The sequence below is a fragment of the Monodon monoceros genome, unplaced genomic scaffold (genome assembly GCF_005190385.1).
Source record: "Monodon monoceros isolate NGI ecotype Baffin Bay Population unplaced genomic scaffold, NGI_Narwhal_1 Super_Scaffold_11, whole genome shotgun sequence".
Taxonomy (NCBI): domain Eukaryota; kingdom Metazoa; phylum Chordata; class Mammalia; order Artiodactyla; family Monodontidae; genus Monodon; species Monodon monoceros.
In genome coordinates, this window is record NW_021703767.1 from 107,133,433 (window position 1) to 107,157,672 (window position 24,240).

Genomic DNA, 24,240 nt, shown 5'->3' on the forward strand with positions numbered 1-24,240 from the left:
ACCAATTCTCTCTTCCAAAAGATTGAAGTGAAGAGAATATTTCCCAACTCATTCAATGAGGCCAGCATTACCCTAATACCAAACCAGACAAAAACTCAAGAAAAGAAAACTATAGATCAATATCTCTCATGAACATAGATGTAAAACTTCTCAACAAAATATTAGTGAATCAAATTTTAAAATATATTTAAAAAATTATGCACCACAACCAAATGGGATTTATTCCAGGTATCAAACCTGGTTCAACATTCAAAAATCGATTAATGTAATCCATCACATCAACAGGCTAAAGCAGAAAAGTCACATGATCATACCAATAGATGAAGAAAAATATTTTGACAAAATCCAACATTCATTCATGTTAAAAACTGTCAGCAGGGACTTCCCTGGCAGTCCAGTGGTTAAGAATCCGCCTTCCAATGCAGGGAACGTGGGTTCGATCCCTGATGGGGGAACTAAGATCCCACATGCCGTGGGGCAACTAAGCCCGCGTGCTCTAGAGCCTGCACACCACAACTAGAGAGAAGCCCATGCACTGCAATGAAAGAACCCACATGCTGCAGCTAAGACCCAATGCAGCCAAATAAATAAATAAATACTAAAAAAAAAAAAAAAAACCTGTCAGCAAACTAGGAATAGAAAGAAACTTCCTTAGTTTTATAAAGAACATTTAGGGAATTCCCTGGCGGCCCAGTGGTTAGGACTCTGCATTTCCACTGCAGGGGGCACGGGTTCAATCCCTGGTCAGGGAACTAACATCCCACATGCCACACAGAGCGGAAAAAAAATAAATAAAAGAAATTTACAAAAAATCTACAGTTCATATCATATTTAACAGTGAAAAACTTGAAGGTTTCCTGCTAAGATCAAGAACAAAACAAGGATGTCCCCTCTCACCACTGCTATTTAACATTGTTTCTGAAGTCCTAACTAATGCAATAAGACAAGAAAAAAAATAAAGGTATACAGATTGGGAAAGAAGAAATAAAACTGTCTTTGTTCACTGATGACATGATCACCTATACAGAAAACCTGAAAGAATCAACAAAGAAACTTGGAACTAACAAGTGCTTATAGCAAGGTTGCAAGATAGAAGGTTAATTATACAAAAGTCAGTAACTTTCCTATATACCATGAACGTATGGAATTCGAAATTAAAACTCATTACCATTTACATTAGTGCCTCCCAAAAATGTAGGTATAAATATACAAACTCTAATGAAATATGTATAAGAACTATATGATGAAAACTATAAAATTCATATGGACAAAAACAAAGAACTAAATAAATGAAGAGATATTCCATGTCTGTGCATAGTTCAGATTCAATATTGTCAAGACATCAATTCCTCCCAACTTGATCTATAGATTTAATTCAATCCCAAACAAAAATCTCAATAAGTTATTTTGTGGATATGGACAAACAAATTCTGAAGTTTATATGGAGAGGCAAAAGACCCAGAATAGACAGCTCAATATTGAAGGAAAAGAACAAAGTTGAAGGACTGATACTGCCTAGCTTCAAGACTTACTATAAGGCTACAATATTCAAGATACTGTGATTTTGGTGGAAGACATATAGATTAATGGAACAGAACAGAGTCCAGAAATAAAACCAAATAAATATGGTCAACTGATCTTTGACAAAGGAGCAAAGGCAATGCAATGGAGCAAAGATGTGTGGAGATGGAAACAACTAGACAACATCTACATGCAAAGAAAAAAAAATGAATCTAGACATAGGTCATACACACTTCACAAAAATTAACTCAGATGAATCATAGACCTAATGTAAAATACAAAACTGTAAAACTCCTTTAAGATAACGTAGGAGAAAACCTAGATGACCTTGGGTACAGCAGTGACTTTTTAGATACAACACCAAAGGCAAGATTCATGAAAGAAACAACAAGCAGGACTTCATTAAATTTTAAAACTTCTGCTCTACAAAAGAGAATGTCAAGAGAAATGGAAGACAAGCCACATACTGGGAGAAAATGTTTGCAAAAGACATCTGATAAAGGACTATTATTCAAAATATGCAAAGAACTTCTAAAACTCAACAATAAGAAAACAAACTATCTGATTTAAAATGGACAAAAGACCTGAACGAACACCTCAGCGAGGAAGATATACAGATAATAAGCATATTAAAAGATGTTCAACCTCATATGTCATCAAGGAAATGTAAATTAAAACAACAATGAGATACTACTACACACCTATTAGAATGGCCAAAATCCAAAACACCAACAACACCAAAGCGTGGTGAGAATTTGGTAACAGGAACTCTCAATCATTGCTGCAGGGAACACAAAATGATAGAGCCACTTTGGAAGATAATTTGGTAGATTCTCACAAATCATACATACTTCTACTATATGATTCAGCAATCACACTCTTTGGTATTTACCCAAAGGAGCTGAAAATATGTGTTCACACAAAAACCTGCACATGGATATTTACATCAGCTTTATTCATAACTGCCAAAACTTGGAAGCAACCCAGGTGTCCTTCAGTTGGTGAATAGATAAATAAACTGAGGTTCATCCACTGAATGGGATATTATTCAGTGCTAAAAACAAACGAGCTATCAAGCCATGAAAAGACGTGGAGTAAATTTAAATGCATATTACTAACTGAAAGAAGCTAATCTGAAAAAGTTACACACTATATGATTCCAACCATATGACATTCTGGAAAAGGCAAAACTATGGAGACAACAAATAGAACACTGATTGTCCGTCCTTAGAGGGGAGGGAGGGACAAACATGCAGAACAGAACACAGAGGATTTCTAGGGCAGCGTATCTATACTGTATAATACTACAATGGTAGATACATGGCATTACACATTTGTCAAAACCCATAGAATGTACAGTGCCAAGAGTGAACCCAAATGTAAGCTATGGATTTGGGGTGATAATGATGTGCCAAGGTAGGTTCATTGACTATAACAAATGTTTCACTGTGATGTGGGATGTATACAGTGGGGGAAGTTGTAGGTGTGTAGGGGCAGCGGGTATATGGGAACTCTGTACATTCCACTAGATTTTGCTGTGAACCTAAAACTGCTCAAAAAATTAAAGTTTATTGATTTTTTTAAGTCAGTTACCAAAGGGAAGAGGGGAGGGGGAGGGGCAAATTACAGTTATGGGATTAAGAGATACAAACTACTATGTATAAAATAGATAAGCAACAAAGAATACAGCACAGGGAATTATAGCCATTACCTTGTAATAACTTTGAATGGAGTATAACCTGTAAAAATACTGAATCACTATGCTGTACATCTGAAATTAATATAATATTATAAATCAACTATACTTCAATAAAAAAGCCAGCATAAAACATTTGTGAAGTGTAAGGTTACAAAATATAATTTTAAAAATCAAGTGTTAGAAACGGGCATCATTAGAAAATCTACAAACAGCAAATGCTAGAGAGGGTGTGGAGAAAAGGGAACCCTCTTGCACTGTTGGTGGGAATGTAAACTGATACAGCCACTATGGAGAACAGTATGGAGATTCCTTAAAAAACTAAAAATAGAACTACCATATGACCCAGTAATCCCACTCCTGAGCAAATACCCAGAGAAAAACATAATTCAAAAAGACACATGCACCCCAATGTTCACTGCAGCACTATTTACAATAGCCAGGTCATGGAAGCAACCTAAATGCCCATCGACAGACAAATGGATAAAGAAGATGTGGTACATATATACAATGGAATATTACTCAGCCATAAAAAGGAACGAAATTGGGTCACTTGTAGAGACGTGGATGGACCTAGAGACTGTCATACAGAGTGAAGTTATGTCAGAAAGAGGAAAACAAATATCGTATATTAATGCATATATGTGGAATCTCGAAAAATGGTAGAGATGAACCAGTTTGCAAGGTAGAAATAGAGACACAGATGTAGAGAACAAACGTATGGACACCAAGGTGGGAAAGCAGGGTGGGGGAGTGTGGGTGGGACGAACTGGGAGACTGGGATTGACATATATACACTAATATGTATAAAATAGATAACTAATAAGAACCTGCTGTATAAAAATAAATGAATAATTTTTTTAAAAAAATCAAGTGCTAGAAAAGTTAAAGTAGGTCAAGAAAAATATTCTATACTAAAGCATATGTAATCCAAAAAGAGAGGTCTTAAAAATCCCATCAACCTAACTTTGCAATAGATAGAAATGGACAAACCCACATTCATTTTGGAAGATTTTAATATTCCCCTATGATTTGCCAAGTGAAATAGGCAAGAATAAGCAAAGACATACAGATTTTGAATAGCACAATTAACCGGTGCACTTTAATGGATCTATTAAAAAGTTATATCCCTAATACAAAGAACATGCCTCATTTTCTTTTTTTTTTTACCTTATCAAAATACGTAAGAAGTGGATTTATTTAGAGAGATAGACACTCCACAGACAGTGTGGACCATCTCAGAAGGCGAGAGGCCCCAAAACATGGGGTGGTTAGTTTTGGGGGACTGGGTAATTTCATAGCCTAATGACTGTAAGGATTTTTCCAACTATTTTGGGGAAAGGGAGGGAATTTCCAGGAATTGGGCCACTGCCCACTTTTTGGCCTTTTATGGTTAGCCTTAGAACTGTCATGGCACTGGTGGGTATGTTATTTAGCATGCTAAGGTATTACAAAGAGCATATAATGAGGCTCAAGGTTCACTGGAAGTTGAGTCTTCTGCCATCTTGGACCTAGCTGAGAACATGCCTCATTTTCAAGTAGTTATGGGGTAGTTCCAAAAACTCACTGTTTTTTAAACTCTCAGTAAGTTCTTCTAAATAAGTCACATTCTCTGTCCATGGTGGAATAAAAAATGGACATAAATAAAAAGACAGCAAAAAAAAAAAAAAGGTATCCACTTAGAAAACTTAAAAAATGTTCTTCCAAGAGTCTTAGATTAAAAAGGAAATAAAACTGAACTCCCATCTTATTTAAAAGTAAATAAAAATAAAACACTATTATCAAAATTTTGTTGTGAGAACTTATTACCACAAGGAAACTTAATAACTTTAAATGTAACTACTAGGAAAAGAGACTGAGAAATTAGCCAAGGCTTTGGTGAGGTAACTAGTAAGAAAACTAGAAATTTTTTAAAGCATAATAAATAAATAAAAATAAGAGTGTAAATTAATGAAATAGTAAAGAAACAGATTTGATCAGTTAAGCTAAAATCTGGTTCTTTGAAAAGGTCAATAAAATAGACAGATCTGTTTCTTTTCTTAGGGGAAAAAGTTTCCCCTCCCCTCTCTTTATCCTGTCTCTCTCTTAATCAAACACAAATAATCATCCCAAGAAAAGATAAAGGGGGTCATAACAGGTACAGAGGAAAAGTTTTAAATAAAAGGATACCACATATTACTAACTAACAAGAAACTTGAAATGTAAGTGAAATACTTGTTTTTCTAGGAAAATATCAATTTCTAAAATTGACTCAGGAAGAGGAAAAATCCACAAATAAACCAATAAGTACAGAGGACACATAATGAGCCATCAAAATTCTACTTCCCAAAAAAGATACAAGCACACTCTTTATGAAGGATATCTGCCAAAGCTGCAAGGAACAGGCAACTCATGTGTTATTCAACATGTCTGGTGTACACAAAAGGTGAAAGGCTTCTTAACGTTTTTCAAGAGGCTAGTTTAAGCCAGTATTTATACTATAAAACAAGACCTCACCTGTGAATACAGATGCAAAAATCTATGTAAAACATTAGCAAATTAATCCAGCACCATATTAAATAATTTTCATAAAATCTCTCACACATAACTAGTAATATGGATAATTATTTTAGTGGTACAAAGACATTTTATTTTAATAATTATATCTTTATTTTTAACCTTCTATTTATGGCAAGTGATAATGTTTTCCCACTTACTTTTCTTACAGAAAATTTCCTTTAAACATATATATTAAATGGAGCATTTATGGAAAAATAGTACAGAGTGCTCATAGCTGTAAGCAAATGCATAAAATTTAGGGAACTCTGAAATACACACCATAATCCAAATGGCTTTATACCAAAAACGTAAGTATAGCTTAATATTAGAAAATATATTAGGAGAAAGTGATGTCAACAACATGGTAGAGTGAATATATAGGTAAGTGAAGATAAGATGTTACCTAAAAAAGGACTATTTTATTTATGAGACATTTTATACAAACTTCATGGTAACCACAAAACATAAATCTAGAGCAAAGACATGAAATATAAAAAAAGAGGTAACTGAGAAAAACATCATAGAAAACCACTAAACCAAAATGGCAGGCAGAATCACAAGGAAAAAGAAATAATGGAGAAATAGAGCAACCAGAAAACAAGATAAAATGGCAGTACTAAGTCTTCACCTATCAATAATCACCCTAAATGTAAATGGATTAAATTCACTAATCAAAAGACATAGAGTGGCTGGACTGATTAAAAAGCAAGACCCAACTGTATGCTGCCTCCAAGAAACTCACCTCAGCTCTAAAGACAAACACGGACTCAGAGTGAAAGAATGGAAGATGATACTCCAAGCAAATGGCAGCCAAAAGAAAGTGGGTATAGACATACTCACATCAGACAAAACAGACTTCAAGCCAAAAAAGTTAACATGAGACAATAATGGACAGTATATAATGATAAAGGGATCATTCATCAAGAAGACATAACAGTTATTAATATATATGCACTTAATCTAGGAGCGCAAAAATATATAAAACACTTATTAGCAGACCTAGAGGGAGAAACTGATAGCAACCCAGTAATAGTAGGGAATTTAACACTCCACTTACATCAATAAATAGATCATCTAGACAGAAAGTCAACAAGGAAACACTGGCCTTATGTGAAACATTAGACCAGATCGATGTGATAGATTTGTACAGAAAATTCCATTCCAATGCAGCAGAATACACATTTTCTTTCAAGTGTGCACGAAACTTTCTGAAGAATAGACTATATGTTGGGACATAAAACAAGTCTCAATAAATTTAAAGACTGAATTCATATGAATCATCCTTCCCAATCACAATGGTATGAAAACAGAAATAAACTGCAAGAAGAAAGCTGGAAAAGTCACAAATATGTGAGGCTGAACAACATGGTACTTAACAACTATTGGTTCAATGAAGAAATGAAAGAAGAAATAAAAAATTACCTGAAGACAAATGAAAATAAGAATATAAAATACCAAAATCTATGGAATGCAACAAAAGCAGTTCTAAGAGGGAAGTTTATAGCAATACAGGCTTACCTCAAGAAACAAGTCTCAATGAAACGAGAACAATATTAAACAATCTAACCATACATGTAAAGGAACTAGAAAAAGAAGAACAAATAAAGTCCTAAGTCAGTAGAAGGAAGGAAATAATAAAGATCAGAGAGGAAATAAATGAAATAGAGACTAAAAACACAACAGAAAAGATCAATGAAACTAAGATCTGGTTCTTTGCAAAGATAAACAAAATTGACAAACCTTTAGCTAAACTAACTAAGAAAAAAGAGAGAGAGGAGGCTCTGTTAATAAAATCAATAAAATCAGAAACAAAAGAGAAGAAATAATAATGGATACCACAAAAATACAAAGGATTATAATAAAATATAATGAACAGCTATATGCCAAAAATTGGACAACCTAGAAATGGACAAATTCTTAGAATCATACAACTTTCCAAGACTGAGTCATGAAGAAATAGAAAATCTGAATAGACCAATCCCTAGTACAGAGATGGAAACAGTAATCCAAAAGTTCCCATGAAACAAAAGTCCACCAGAAGACCAGAGGGGCTCACAGGTAAATTCTACTAAATATTCAAAGAAGATTTAATATCTATCCTTCTCAAACTACTCCAAAAAACTTGAAGAGGGGCTTCCCTGGTGGTGCAGTGGTTGAGAGTCTGTCTGCCAATGCAGGGGACGTGGGTTCGTGCCCCAGTCTGGGAAGATCCCACATGCCATGGAGCGGCTGGGCCCGTGAGCCATGGCCGCTGAGCCTGCGTGTCCGGAGGCTGTGCTCCGCAATGGGAGAGGCCACAACAGTGAGAGGCCCGCGTACCACAAAAAAAAAAAAAAACTTGAAGAGGAAGGAAGACTTCCTAACTCATTTTTATGAGGTCAACATCACTGTGATACAAAAACCAGACAATGACCACACACACACACACACACAAAATTACAGGCCAATATCTCTGATGAACATAGATGCAAAAATTCTCAACAAAATATTAGATTAATAAAACAATAGATTAAAAGTATAATAACCTTGATCAAGTGGGATTTATTCCAGGGATGCTTCAACTTCCACAAATCAATCAACGTGGTACATCACTATAACAAAGTGAAGGATAAAAACCATGATCTCATTTCATAGATGCAGAAAAAGCATTTGAAAAGATTCAACACCCATTTATGATAGAAACTCTCAATAAAGTTAGTATAGAAGGAATGGACCTCAACATAATAAAGGCCATATATGACAAACCCACAGCTAACATCATACCCAATGGTGAAAAACTGAAAGCTATCCCCCTAAAGTCATGAACAAGACAAGGATATGCACTCTCACCATTCTTATTCAACATAATACTGGAAGTTTTAACTAGAGCAATCATGCAAGAAAAATAAGTAAAAAGCATCCAAATTGAAAAGGAAGAAGTAAAATTTTCACTATTTGCAGATGATATGATTTTAGATATAGAAAACCCTAAAGAATCCACGAAAAAAAACTATTAGAAATAATAAATGAGTAAAGTTCCAGGGTACAAAATCAACATACAAAAATCGGTTGGGTTTCTATACACTAATAATGAGTTAGCAGAAAGAGAAATTAAGAAAATTCTATTTACAACTGCATCAAAAAGAATAAAGCACCCAGAAATAAATTTAACCAAGGAGGTGAAAGACCTGAAAACTCTAAGACATTGTTGAAAGAAACTGAAGAAGACACAAATAAATGGAAAGATATTCCATGCTCATGGACTGAAAGAATGAACATTGTTAAAATGTCCATATTACCTAAAGCAATCTACAGATTCAACGCAATCCCCATCAAAGTCCCAAAGACATTGTTCACAGAAGTAAAACAAAAAATTCTAAAATGTATATGGAAGCACAAAAGACCCTAAATAACCAAAGCAATCCTGAGGAAAAAAGAATAAAGCTGGAGGTATCACACACCCTGATTTCAAACAATATTTCAAAGCCATAGTAATCAAAATAGCATGGTATTGACAGAAAAAGATACATAGATCAATGGAACAGAATTGAGAGCCCAGAAATAAACCTATGCATATAGGGACAATTAATTTACAACAAAGAAGATAGTAAAGCATTTGTTAAAATTCAATTCCTGATTAAAATATTAACCTTAAGGATCTAGAAAAAAAGGGAAATTCCTTTGATAAAAGTCATCTTTAAGAAACCTATAGCCAACACCCAATTTAACATAGAAACACATTAGATGGGTTCACATTAAATCAGAAATAAGACAAAGATGCACTCTACAAGCTTACTGTTCAATACTGTTCTAAAGGTCTAATCCAAGTTAACGAGGCAAAAAGGACGGGGAATGGGGAACTATTAGAAATTTAAAGGTAAGACAGTTACTATTTGCATATAATGTGATTGTCTTATATATGTGTACTGTGTATATATAAAATGAATATATGTAATATATTCAAGAAAATCAACTGAAAAACAAATACAAGTAATAAAAGAATTCAGTAAGTGAGCTAGTTACAAAGTCAATATATGAAAATCAATAGCATTCAGAAAAATTTTTAAATCTAATGAACAAAAAGATCCCATCCCCAACAGCAACAAAAGTTACATGTCCAGGAATTAAACTAATATGGAATGTGCAAGAAAATTCCAAAATTCTATTGAGTGATTTAAACAAAGCCTGAATAAATGGGGGTAAATTACCATGTACCAGGATAAAAAGACTGAAGATTATAAAGATGTAAATTCTTAAGATGTCAAATTGCTCTAGAAAGCAAATGCAACTCCAATCTAAATCATAATATAGAATGTTTTATGGAATCTGATAAGCTGATTCTAATTCATCTAGAAAATATGTTAGAAAAGCCAGGATAATATGAAAAGCAAAACAAACAGTTGCCCTACAAAATATCAAAACATATAAAGCAAAAGTAGTTAAAAGTGTGTTGCTGACCCACTCCTATACACTGGGTATTTGTGTCCCCCCAAAACTCTTAAGTTGAAATCTATTGCCCAACGTGATGATATTTGGAGGTTTGGCCTTTGGGAGGTGATTAGGTCCTAAGGATGAAGCTCTCATGAATGGGATTAGTATCCTTATAAAAGAGACTCCAGGGAGCTCCCTTGCCTTCAATGCCATATGAGGACACAGCAAGAAGACAGCTGTCTATGAACCAGGAAGGGGCTGTCACCAGGTAACAAATATGCTAGCACTTTGATCCTAGGCTTCCCAGCCTCCAGAACTGTGAGAAATAAATAATATTGTTATAAGTCACCCAGTCTACTACTTTGTTATAGCAGCCCAAATGGACTAAGACACCCAGTGATAGATTATAGATCAATAGCATAAAACAGAGTCCAGAATAAGACTATAATAGGTGCCATTTCAAATCAAGTGAGAAAGGATGAAGAATTTAAAGAATGATATTGGGACAACAATAAATAAATAAATAAATAAATATTTATAAAACAACAACAAAAAATCCCATGAAATTATAAATCTAACTCATACATTAAAAGCCTTACCAGAACAACAACACTATAAATGTTTTAAACTTATGTTGTTTTTCAACTTGCTTGAATCTAGGTTAGCAAAACCCAGAGTAAGTTTCTGTTGTTTGCAACCAAAAGGACTTGACTCAGAGCCCTTACCAGAATTTGGCATATTTTTAAAAAATTGATACAGAAAAAAAATACAATAAACAATAAGATAAGCAGCAATGAGAAAATATTAGCAATATGTAATCAAAGTATGAGTCTATATTATATTAAAAACTCCTATATATAAACAAAAAATACAAATAATACTGTAGAAAATTGGACAATATATATGAACAAGTAACTCACTGACAAAATATAAATATCTAATAAACATATGAAAAAAAGTTCAACCTCACTAGCAATAAAGAAACACAAATTAAATAACAATGAAGTAACATTTTTTCTGCTGAAGAAAAATGTGAAAATTTGAGAAAAATTAAGAAGACTCCAGTATTAACAAGATGTAAGGAAATGACCACTTTATAAACTATTGGCCAAATACAAATTAACCCTATCTTCTCAAAGGACAATTTGGTATAATGTCCACCAAAATTTTAAATTGGTATTTACTTTCTTTTCAGCAATTCCACTTCTAGAAATTTATCCTATGGAAAACATATGTACACAAGAATATAAATAAAACTACTATGTGTAATCATAAATACTGGAATAATCTAAATGTTGAAAAGAGAAATGGTTAAGTAAATTATAGCATATTCTTAGTAAGGAAGACTTTGCAGCAGTTAAGAACAAGATAGATCTATATGCATTAACATGGAACAATTTCCAGTATATAAAATTAAGTGGCAAAAGTCACAGACCAATATATTTATTATATTACTTATATTAAAAATGAGTCTATTAAAAATAGTTTTAAAACTACATGGTATATATAAACATTACATATATTTAAAGGATATATCTATAATAAAGTTTAAGGCAAAATGAAGGATCTAGAAAGATATATACCAAACCATTAAAGGTGTTTTTTTATTTTTTTATCTCCAGTAAGAAGAAAGCAATCAGAAGGATAAAAAAGGACTTTCTTGCCTTTTCTTCTATATATCAATACTTCTTTTATTTCGTATGTTTATGTATTATTTATATAATATAATATATTATTCAAGAAAGTGGGAGTAACACCAAACAAAAGAATCTGACAGGCAAAAACCCTCCAAATTTAAAATTTTAAACTAAATATTTTTAATTTTTCCACTCAAACATTATTAAATACTTTACTATTCAGACTTGAAATTCAAGAAAATATAACAAAATTTTCTTAGCAAAGGACTAAGAATTGGTATTTAATGTAATTATTCAAATTTGTAATGAAATTTAATAGGAGTACTTAACCCTAAGAGATTTAAGAAAGTTTCTACTTTATAAAGGACACGATTTCATTATATTCATTAGTTCATAGTTTACTAACATCAACTGTCAATATTTTCTTTTGTTTTTTCTTTTTTTTTTGCGGTACGTGGGCCTCTCACTGTTGTGGCCTCTCCCATTGCAGAGCACAGGCTCCGGACGCGCAGGCTCAGCGGCCATGGCTCACGAGTCCAGCCGCTCCGCGGCATGTGGGATCTTCCCGGACCCGGGCACGAACCCGTGTCCCCTGCATCGGCAGGCAGACTCTCAACCACTGCACCACCAGGGAAGCCCCAACTGTCGATATTTTAAATGGAGACATATTCATTCAAAGGAAAAGCCATGAAACAACAGCAAAAACCCTTTTGTAGAAGTGTTTGTATAAGCTCAGTGAGGTGTCTTTAGGGAGACTAACTTGCTGATTAGACTCAACATTAGGAAACCAATCTTTAATTTTATTCCAGTTTCACTGATTTAGAATCATGTGCCAATTTTAATGTTTTGGCCTCCTTTTCATAACATGAAAGCCTTATTTTATAAATCTAAATATTCAAGCATGTTTAAAAACAAATGTTAGATATCAAACCTACCAAAATTCACCTGATTTTTGATAGATAAACTTTCCTAATGATAAAATTAAGATATATATCTGGGGAAAAGTTAAATCAACCCATCACAACTTATAGTTACTGAATCAATTGGTTTCTAATTATTGATAGAAATATACACCTCAAAGGAATGCTCAAATTATATTTAAGAAGTATATTTAGTAATCAGTAATAATAAACAAACTCAAATGTATTAAGGTATAAATTATACTTGATGCAGAGAAATTCTAGAAAAACAAAGTCAAGTCTATACTCTGTACTTTTCTTCCAAACTAAATAAACGACAGAAAAGAATAACATATTCTAACCTTTCCATTTTGGATTCACTGTCAATTTTGTACTGTTCAAAATCTTGGCTAAGAGCCTGTAGTGTTTCTTCAAGGCTCTTTTCACGTTCTACACTTCCTTGATAAAATTTCATCTCTTTTTCCATCGCTTTCACTTTTTCTTCCATAGCCTTAAACTCATGAAGAATTAGATAGCTGACTCCACAGTACTTACAAACTTTTTCTTCTGGAGACATCTAGAAAATAGAACAGACATTTACTGAAATGATAGTTTTTTAATTCTAAAACATAACGTTCAGCTGAAGATGTTATTGTAACCATGTTGGTTAAATGAAGTAAATGTATACTGTGCTATGCCATGGAGTAATACTTGCAACACGGCATACATCTGGATAAAATTTTAAAAACTGGCATGATATCGACTGACACAAAATCTTGGAATTAGAATAGGGTTGTTCAGAGTAATAATTTCTCCATGGTATCTCTAAGAAAGATTTACTCTTGAAATATTTTCCATAAAATAAAACTAAAAATGATGAAAACATCTTTACAATTCTTATTTTAAGATGACTTTTCCACGATGCGGGAATAAATCACTGGCCTTTCACTTCCAACTGCACTGTGATCCTGGAGATGCTTCTTAGCTTCTTCAGATCTCATTTCCCTCATTTATAAAATTCTGGCATTGGGCCAAATGAACTCTAAGTTCCTGTTCAGTTTTTTAACATTTTAAGATTTTTATATTCTGTCATAAAACCAGATATAGGAGAAACACTTTGAACCTAATCTCTTCTGCCTAAATCAGATAGTACTTTTCCCCTCAGGTAGGTATGATTATACCTATTTTACACTTAAGGAAATGGGGACTACTGAAGTTAGATAACCAGCTGCTAAGTAGAGAAGTCGGCATTAAACCCAAGTCTATTTTAAAATCAGCACTTATGCCTGTAACCATTTGTATCATATTTATCTACCATATGAATGTCAGCTAAATCCTCTTACTTCCTTCAGATAAAATGCTTATATATCTTTGGCCAGATAGGGGCAGTGAAAAACGGAATTTTAGCAAAGTCAAGAGAAAGGTAATTCTTTTTTCTGTCTCAAGTATACAAATATTCTTCAAGTGGCCTCTACTTGTCTCGCTATTCACAAAGACAGGACAAAGCTTTGTTAAATATTTGCTCCAGGGCACTAAAACTCTTAGATTATACAAGGAATGCTTACTCTTAATGCAACCTCCCTTAGGACTGTAGAAACTGCTCCTATAACTGAGTGATGCCACCATATCTGCCTATCAATGCCATCCACCATCTGTGCCTATCCATGCCATTATACAAGAGACAGTTGAAATAAACTAATAATAATTTTTGAGAGGGCAGACAGCGGAAGCAAGAAGAAGTACAATCCTGCAACCTGTGGAACAAAAACCACATTCACAGAAAGATACACAAGATGGAAAGACAGAGGGATATGTACCACATGAAGGAACAAAATAAAACCCCAAAAAACAACTAAATGAAGTGGAGATAGGCAACCTTCCAGAAAAAGAATTCAGAATAATGATAGTGAAAATGATAAAAAAAAAAAAACCTCGGGAAAAAAGTGGAGGCAAAGATCGAGAACATGCAAGAAATGATTAAGAAAGAGCTAGAAGAATTAAAGAACAAACACCTAGAAGAATTAAAGAACAAACAAACAGAGATAAACAATACAATAACTGAAATGAAAAATACACGAGAAGGAATCAATAGCAGAATAACTGAGGCATAAGCACAGATAAGTGACCTGGAAGACAGAATGGTGGAATTCACTGCTGTGGAACAGAATAAAGAAAAAAGAATGAAAGAAATAAAGACAGCCTAAGAGATCTCTGGGACAACATTAAACGTAACAACATTTGCATTATAGGGGTCCCAGAAGGAGAAGAGAGAGAGAAAGGACCCAATAAAATATTTGAAGAGATTATAGTCTAAAACTTCCCTAACATGGGAAAGGAAATAGCCACCCAAGTCCAGTAAGTGCAGAGAGTCCCAGGCAGGATAAACCCAAGGAGAAACACGCTGAGACACACAGTAATCAAACTGACAAAAAGTAAACACAAAGGAAAATTATTGAAAGCAACAAGGGAAAAATGACAAATAACATACAAGGGAACTCCCATAAGGTTAACAGCTGATTTCTCAGCAGAAACTCTCCAAGCCAGAAGGGAGTGGCATGATATATTTAAATGGATGAAAGGGAAGAACCCATAACCAACATTATTCTACCCAGCAAGGATCTCATTCAGATTCTACAGAGAAATCAAAAGCTTTACAGACAAGTAAAAGCTAAGAGAATTCAGCACCACCAAACCAGCTCTACAACAAATGCTAAAGGAACTTCTCTAACTGGGAAACACAAGAGAAGAAAAGGACCTACAAAAACAAACCCAAACCAATTAAGAAAATGGTAACAGGAATATACATATCAACAATTACCTTAAACGTGAATGGATTAAATGCTCCAATCAAAAGACACAGGCTTGCTGAATGGATACAAAAACAAGATCGATATAAATGCTGTCTACAAGAGACGCACTTCAGACCTAGGGACACATACAGACTGAAAGTGAGGGGATGGAAAAAGACATTCCATGCAAATGAAAATCAAAAGAAAGCTGGAGTAGCAATACTCATCAGGTAAAATAGACTTTAAAATAAAGAATGTTACAAGAGACAAGGAAGGACACTACATAATGATCAAGGGATCAATCCAAGAAGAAGATATAACAATTATAAATATATATGCACCCAAGATAGGAGCACCTCAATACATAAGGCAACTGCTAACAGCTAAAACAGGGGAAATCAACAGTACCACAACAATAGTGGGGGACTTTAACACCTTACTTACACCAATGGACAGATCATCCAAACAGAAAATTAATAAGGAAACACAAGCTTTAAATGACACAATAGACCAGGTACATTTTATTGATATTTATAGGACATTCCATCCAAAAACAGCAGATTACACTTTTTTCTGAAGTTCACACAGAACATTCTCCAGGATAGATCACATCTTGGTCACAAATCAAGCCTCAGTAAATTTAAGAAAATGGAAATCATATCAAGCATCTTTTGTGACCACAATGCTATGAGATTAGAAATCAATTACAGGGAAAAAAAACATTAAAAAACACGGACACATGAAGGCTAAACAATATGTTACTAAATAACCAAGAGATGACTGAAGAAATCAAAGAGGAAATCAAAAAATACCTAGAGACAAATGACAATGAAAACACAATGATCCAAAACCTATGGGATGCAGCAAAAGCAGTTCTAAGAGGGAAGTTGATAGCAATACAAGCCTACCTCAAGGAACAAGAAAAATCTCAAATAAACAATCTAACCTTACACCTAGAGGAACTAGAGGAAGAAGAACAAACAAAACCCAAAGTTAGTAGAAGGAAAGAAATCATAAAGATCAGAGTAGAAATAAATGAAATAGAAACAAAGAAAACAATATCAAAGATCACTAAAACTAAAAGCTGGTTCTTTGAGAAGATACACAAAATTGATAAACCTTTAGCCAGACTCATCAAGTAAAAGAGGGAGAAGACTCAAATAAATAAAATTAGAAAAGAAAAAGGAGAAGTTACAATGGACACCGCAGAAATACAAAGCATCATAAGAGACTACTACGAGCAAGTCTATGCCAATAAAATGTTTAACCTGGAAGAAATGGACAAATTCTTAGGAAGGTATAACCTTCCAAGACTGAACCAGGAAGAAATATAAAATATGAACACACCAATCATAAGTAATGAAATTGAAACTGTGATTAAAAATCTTCCAACAAACAAAGTCCAGGACCTGATGGCTTCACAGGTGAATTCTATCAAACATTTAGAGAAAGTCTAAGACTCATTCTTCTCAAACTCTTCCTAAAAATTGCAGAGGAAGAAACACTCCCAAACTCATTCTATGAGGCCACCATCACCCTGATACCAAAACCAGAAAAAGATACTACAAAAAAAGAAAATTACAGACCAACATTACTGATGAATATAGATGCAAAAATCCTCAACAGAATACTAGCAAACAGAATCCAACAACACATTAAAAGGATGATACACCATGATCAAGTGGGATGTATGCCAGGGATGCAAGGATTCTTCAATATACGCAAATCAATCAATGTGATATACCAAATTAACAAACAGAAGAAGAAAAACCATATGATCATCTCAATAGATGCAGAAAAAGCTTTTAACAAAATTCAACACTCATTTATGATAAAAACTCTCCAGAAAGTAGGCATAGAGGGAACCTACCTCAACATAATAAAGGCCATATATGACAAACCCACAGCAAACATCACTCTCAATGGTGGAAAAACTGAAAGCATTTCCTCTAAAATCAGGAACAAGAGAAGGAGGTCCACTCTTGCCACTATTATTCGACATAGTTTTGGAAGTCATAGCCACAGCAGAGAAGAAAAAGAAATAAAAGGAATACAAATTGGAAAATTGGAAAAGAAGAAGTAAAACTGTCACTGTTTGCAGATGACATGATACTATACATAGAAAATCCTAAGATGCCACCAGAAAACTACTAGAGCTAATCAACGAATTTGGTAAAGTAGCAGGATACAAAATTAATGCACAGAAATCTCTTGCATTCCTATACACTAATGAGGAAAAATCTGAAAGAGAAATTAAGGAAACACTCCCATTTACCACTGCAACGAAAAGAATAAAAAACCTAGGAATAAACCTACCTAGGGAGACAGAAGACCTGTATGCAGAAAACTATAAGATACTGATGAAAGAAATTAAAGATGATACAAACAGATGGAGAGATATACCATGTTCTTGGATTGGAAGAACCAATATTGTCAAAATGACTATAATACCCAAAGCAATCTACAGATTCAATGCAATCCCTATCAAATTACCAATGGCATTTTTTTACAGAACTAGAAAAAAAATCTTAAAATTTGTATGGAGACACAGAAGACCCCGAATAGCCAAAGCAGCCTTGATGGAAAAACACAGAGCTGGAGGAATCATGCTCCCGGACTTCAAACTATACTACAAAGCTACAGTAATCAAGACAGTATGGTACTGGCACAAAAACAGAAATATAGATCAATGGAACAGGATAGAAAGCTCAGAGATAAACCCACGCACCTATGGTCACCTAATCTATGACAAAGGAGGCAAAGATATACAATGGAGAAAAGACAGTCTCTTCAGTAAGTGGTGCTGGGAAAACTGGACAGCTACATGTAAAGGAATGAAATTAGAACACTCCCTAACACCATACACAAAAATAAACTCAAAATGGATTAGAGACCAAAATGTAAGATGGGACACTATAAAACTCTTAGAGGAAAACATAGGAAGAACACTCTTCAACATAAATCACAGCAAGATCTTTTTTGATCCACCTCCTAGAGTAATGGAAATAAAAACAAAAATAAACAAATGGGACCTAATGAAACTTAAAAGCTTTTGCAAAGCAAAGGAAACTACAAACAAGACGAAAAGATAACCCTCAGAATGGGAGAAAATATTTGCAAATGAATCAATGGACAAAGGATTAATCTCCAAAATATATAAACTGCTCACACAGCTCAATATTAAGAAAACAAACAATGCAATCCAAAAATGAGCAGAAGACCTAAATAGACATTTCTCCAAAGAAGATATACAGACTGCCAAGAAACACATGAAAGGATGCTCAACATCACTAATCATTAGAGAAATGCAAATCAAAAGTACAATGAGGTATCACCTCACACTGGTTAGAATGGGGATCATTGGAAAATCTACAAACAGCAAATGCTAGAGAGGGTGTGGAGAAAAGGGAACCCTCTTGCACTGTTGGTGGGAATGTAAACTGATACAGCCACTATGGAGAACAGTATGGAGGTTCCTTAAAAAACTAAAAATAGAGTTACCATATGACCCAGCAATCCCACTACTGGGCATATACCCAGAGAAAACCATAATTCAAAAAGACACATGCACCCCAATGTTCATTGCAGCACTATTTACAATAGCCAGGTCATGGAAACAATCTAAGTGCCCATTGACAGACAAATGGATAAAGAAGATGTGGTACATATATACAATGGAATATTACTCAGCCATAAAAAGGAACAAAATTGGGTCATTTGTAGAGACGTGGATGGATCTGGAGACTGTCATACAGAGTAAGTCAGCAAGAGAAAAACAAATATTGTATATTAACGCATGTATGTGGAACCTAGAAAAATGGTACAGATGAACCGGTTTGCAGGGCAGAAATAGAGACATAGATGTAGAGAACAAACGTATGGACACCAAGTGGGGAAAGTGGTAGGGGGGGTGGTAGGATGAATTGGGAGATTGGGATTGACATATGTATAAAATGGATAACTAATAAGAACATTCTCTATAAAAAAATAAAATAAAATTCAAAAAAAAAATTTTTATACATTAACGTTTTTCTCATTTAAACTTAAATAATAAAAAGTTCAAATTAAAAACCATGATATAATACTACGGGATACAGATGAATGACTACATCAATCACCTAACTGCCACTGACACCAAATTTACAGATTTATAAAAGAAGTTTGAAAGAAATCATAAATATAACCTGGTTCAAGCTCTGGATGGGTTCACTGAGACTATTCCAAGCTAGATAAGTTGTTATCCAGGCTCTATTTCAGCGTCCCAAGTGATGGGAAACTACTTTGTAAAGCAGCCTGTTCCATCCTCTGATGGTTTTGTCTATGACGAAATTCTTTCTCTTGCTGACCCCAAATCTTCCTCCCTGCAGCATCCACAGGTCCTAAACCACCTGGCAACTATGAGGAATAACCCAGGCCTTATTCTAATATTTAAAGACAGCTATTAGGAACACTCTGTATCTTCTAATTCTCCAGGTCAACACTTCCAATTCCTGCAGCTGTTTCCCATATGACATGGTTTTGAATTTTTTCCTCATTCTAGATAATTTTCTCTGAACTTGTTACAGTGTTCTCTATCTGTTTCAAGGTATGGTGCCCAGAACTGAATACTTCAGCTGGTCTCACTAAAGCAGAATAAGAGACGATTCAAACTTCCCTCATTATAATATCTCATTAATAATAGCATTAGTAACATCATCTTACTCAACCTTAGATCACAATGGTCTTTTGTATTTTTGGCAATTATATGTTGCTATTATATACTATAACTGGCTTTTATGTTAAATAAAGCCCCTATTTAAAAACACACTGCACTTGGGCTTCCCTGGTGGCGCAGTGGTTGAGAGTCTGCCTGCCAACGCAGGGGACACGGGTTCGTGCCCCGGTCCGGGAAGATCCCATGTGCCGCGGAGCGGATAGGCCCGTGAGCCATGGTGGCTGAGCCTGCGCGTCCATAGCCTGTGCTCTGCAACAGGAGAGGCCACGGCAGTGAGAGGCCCGCGTACCGCAGAAAAGAAAAAAAAAAAAAAAAAACCACACTGCACTGTAAAACCATGTCTCATTATACTGAATATACCAATCCGTTCCTTCCCACTTATTTCCCCTTTTGTAGAGAATCCACCTTCCACAGTCCTGGTTGCTCTGTGTGGTTATATGACTAAAACCCCCTCCACCCATCCACCCTACCATGGCTGAGTGGTGGATGAGGGTTGGACATAAGACCTAGAAGAACCAAGCCCTGAGCTGGGATGAGCCAGCTAGGCCTGTAAGTGTTGAAGACCAGGCAATTTGGACATCTTTAGGGTGGCCATAATAAAGAAGGGTCACGTGCAATGTACAGAGTAAGCCACATTATTGGGATGAGACAGAAAAATGAGCAGACACATAGAGAGAAGATGAGAAAAAGACATTGTGGATCCAGAGTAAGAGAGGAAAATATGGAACCAGTCAGTGTCTCATACCCAGTGAACTTCCAATTCCTTACTTCAGTCCCTGCTGAGACCTAGTTGCCCTACTTGCCCTTCAGGATCCATGCCCAACCTTCCTCCACTATTCTTTTTCCCCTGAAGCTACCTATCCCTTACAACCAATAACCCTCATTCTATTATGTAAGCATTTGGCTTTTCAGATGCAAGGGCACAACAAGAAATATAACTGCAAATATAAATAAATAAAATATATTTTTTATGTATATATACACATACATATGTATGTTTTTTGTTTGTTTGTTTGTTTTGGGGTTTTTTTGAGGTACGCGGGCCTCTCACTGTTGTGGTCTCTCCCGTTGTGGAGCACAGGCTCTGGACATGCAGCCTCAGCGGCCATGGCTCACGGGCCTAGCTGCTCCACGGCATGTGGGATCTTCCCAGACCGGGGCACGAACCCGTGTCCCCTGCATCGGCAGGCGGACTCTCAACCACTGCACCACCAAGGAAGCCCCATATGTACGTTTTAAACTCAGACTTTAGTGACTTCAGTACCCAGAAAATTCTAAGCTTTGTATCTTCTGCAAAATTGATCCTTGCAAGTTGTTTTATTCATCTAATTTATTGATAAAAAATGTTGAATATGACAAAGTTGAGGCTATGGCGTGTCATATCCGCTTGGTTGATACTAATCCACTACTCTGCACATTACAGATACAGCGCTTCAGCTGGTTATTAAACTACACAATTATTTGTGTAACCAGTTTGTATTTATTCATACTGTCTTTAGGAATATTAAGGCAAACTTTGTCAAATGCCTTAATAAAGTCCATATGTTCTATGTCAACTACAGTTCCTGGATCTAGTGACTTTACACAAAATGGAATGGCAAGGTCTACGTGCTGGTTCTCTTCAAGAACATAAAATTGGCTCAAGGGTTAGTATTTGCTCTAATATCTCCTCACAAATCACACCTTTTTTTCTTTTTATAAATATATTTATTTTATTTACTTATTTTTGGTTGTGTTGGGTCTTCATTGATGTGCACGGGCTTTCTCTAATTGTGGCGAGTGGGGGCTACTCTTTGTTGCGGTGCGTGGGCTTCTCATTGCAGTGGCTTCTCTTGTTGTGGAGCATGGGCTCTAGGCACGCAGGCTTCAGTAGTTGCAGCACACAGGCTCAGTAGTTGTGGCTCGCAGGCTCCAGAGCACAGGCTCAGTAGTTGTGGCACATGGGCTTAGTTGCTCCATGGCATGTGGGATCTTCCTGGACCAGGGCTCGAACCTGTGTCCCCTGCATTGGCAGGTGGATTCTCAACCACTGAACCACCAGGGAAGCCCACAAATCACCCTTTAATATTATATTCTAGAATCCTGTCTGGGAGTTCACTGGTTGTAATTTATGGTCATTCTATACATGGAATGGTATTTGTACACTATCCTCTTACTCTCTACGCATTCTCAAAGATCATCAAGAGTGGCTTTGCAATCCCACTGAAAGGTACTATCAGTCCCCAGGAATATAATTCATCCAGGTCAAGAGACCTGAACTAATGCAGAGAATAAGGGTATTTTCTTACAATCCCTTTGCCCATCATGAGTTTTGGTTCCTTCTCATCAATTTGAAAATTATATTCTTACTCTAAGGAAATTTCATCCTTAACCTATTAATCACAGTTCTTTCCCTGCTCCTGGGAAAGTGCCATATCCTTATTTTAAATAAAACTCTTGCAGGATGGAGCTTATGTGCAGCCTGATGTACAAAATACAAACAGTATAAACTTCACAATTGTGAAAGCTATCAAAATGTTATTACACCATAGCAATCATGGCGGGGAAAGCTGAAAATAAGTGAAATATACATTTTGTAGAACAGGTCTTCTAAAAGTTCAGGAAAGGAAGCCAAAACATGATACTCATTATGATCTAGGAAACAAGACAAATTACAAAGTAATAGGTCCATAGGAGTAGACTCTATACTTCACTTAGTACAGTCTGAATCACTGTGTAAAACAAATATATTGAACAAAAGTTTTCAATGCTATTAAATTGTAAATAGTTTTCTGTAAGTAAAACTGCAACAGGAAAATATAATAACGCTTTCAAATTCTTTGTATCTACATAGGCTAATTACTTAGGACATTTCTGTGAAACTTGAGAAGATATGAAATACTAAAATTATGTTCCCAGATGAGGTAAATAAAACTTAGATGTTTTTTGTGAAATATAATGTGTGCTTCATTCTTATAACTTGGCGGTATATCATCTCGTTGTGTAAGTAAAATAAGAACATGCTGTCATTCTTGAGAAAAGAGCTATCATTAGCAGGATGCTTTTGCTTTTTACAAGATGCACTTTGGAGGAGGCATCAACAAATGCAGTATTTTAAACAAATGCAGAGCCATTTGAAAATAAATTGTAAAATAAACTTCTCAAATGTAGTATCTATACTTTTAAAATTATAGTTATTTAATATAAAAATGATGCAAAATTTTTAAAAGGTTAAATTAGGCTTCAGATCATTTTCAAAACTCCTGTCTGTGCTTCAACTGGAAAAAGCACTCAGTAACCTCCTGCTGTGCAAGCGAAGCATTCTCTGATCCAAAAATTGTTCTTCCTTCCTTTCCCCCCCATCCCATGCTTTTTGTGCTTGCGTAAGGAGGAAAGAAACAGAGAAACTATTCCACTGCTGTAAAAATGACAGCAGTATAAAATGTTGACCTTTCTAAGAAGTTTTACATTAAAAAAAAAATGCCTTTACTCAAAACAATGAGTGTCTAGCTAGTGTATTTCATTCAGATTGGGAGAAACATTTTGAGGCAGGACAGTGGACCTTCTGAGTCATTAGCAACACAGACCACCTGACCATTTCATAAGGCCATCAAGACCCTTCCTTTCAATAAGTCAACTGGCTGCACCACCAATTTAAAAATCAATTTGGTAAAAACCATCTACCCAAAACCCCTAAACCTACATTCCCAGCAATATGGGTTTTTTAAGATACAGACAGTATTCTTCTCAAATTTATATGAAAAGGCAAAGGAACTAGAAAAGCTACAACTGTCTTGAAAAAGGATAAAATGGGATAAGCATTTTACCTGATTTCAAGCCATACTATTACATACTAATAAACACTGTGTAGTATTTGTCAAAGGATAGATGCATAGATCAATGGAATAGAATAGAGAACCCAGAAATAGATCTGTATAAATATGCCAAACTGATTTTTGGCAGAGGTGTAAAAGAGCAATTCAGTAAAGGAAAAATAGCCTTCTCAGCAAATGGTCCTGGAACAATTAGATATCCATAGGTTTAAAAAAAAATTTAA

At 35.0% G+C, this 24,240-nt stretch overlaps 1 protein-coding gene across 7 annotated transcripts in view; it reads right to left on the reverse strand.

The window, feature by feature from the left end:
• The window catches only part of LEKR1 (leucine, glutamate and lysine rich 1), a 269,467-nt gene that overhangs the window by 220,154 nt on the left and 25,073 nt on the right, over positions 1 to 24,240 (reverse strand). For 5 of the 7 annotated variants that reach the window (XM_029214726.1, XM_029214723.1, XM_029214721.1 and 2 more), the window contains one exon: positions 13,064 to 13,278. The exons of 1 other annotated variant lie outside the window; for it this stretch is intronic. In XM_029214726.1, coding sequence (XP_029070559.1) covers positions 13,064 to 13,278 — 215 coding nt within the window. The remainder of the gene's footprint in view (positions 1 to 13,063; positions 13,279 to 24,240) is intronic. One more of the 7 variants, XM_029214727.1, reaches the window with a different exon arrangement.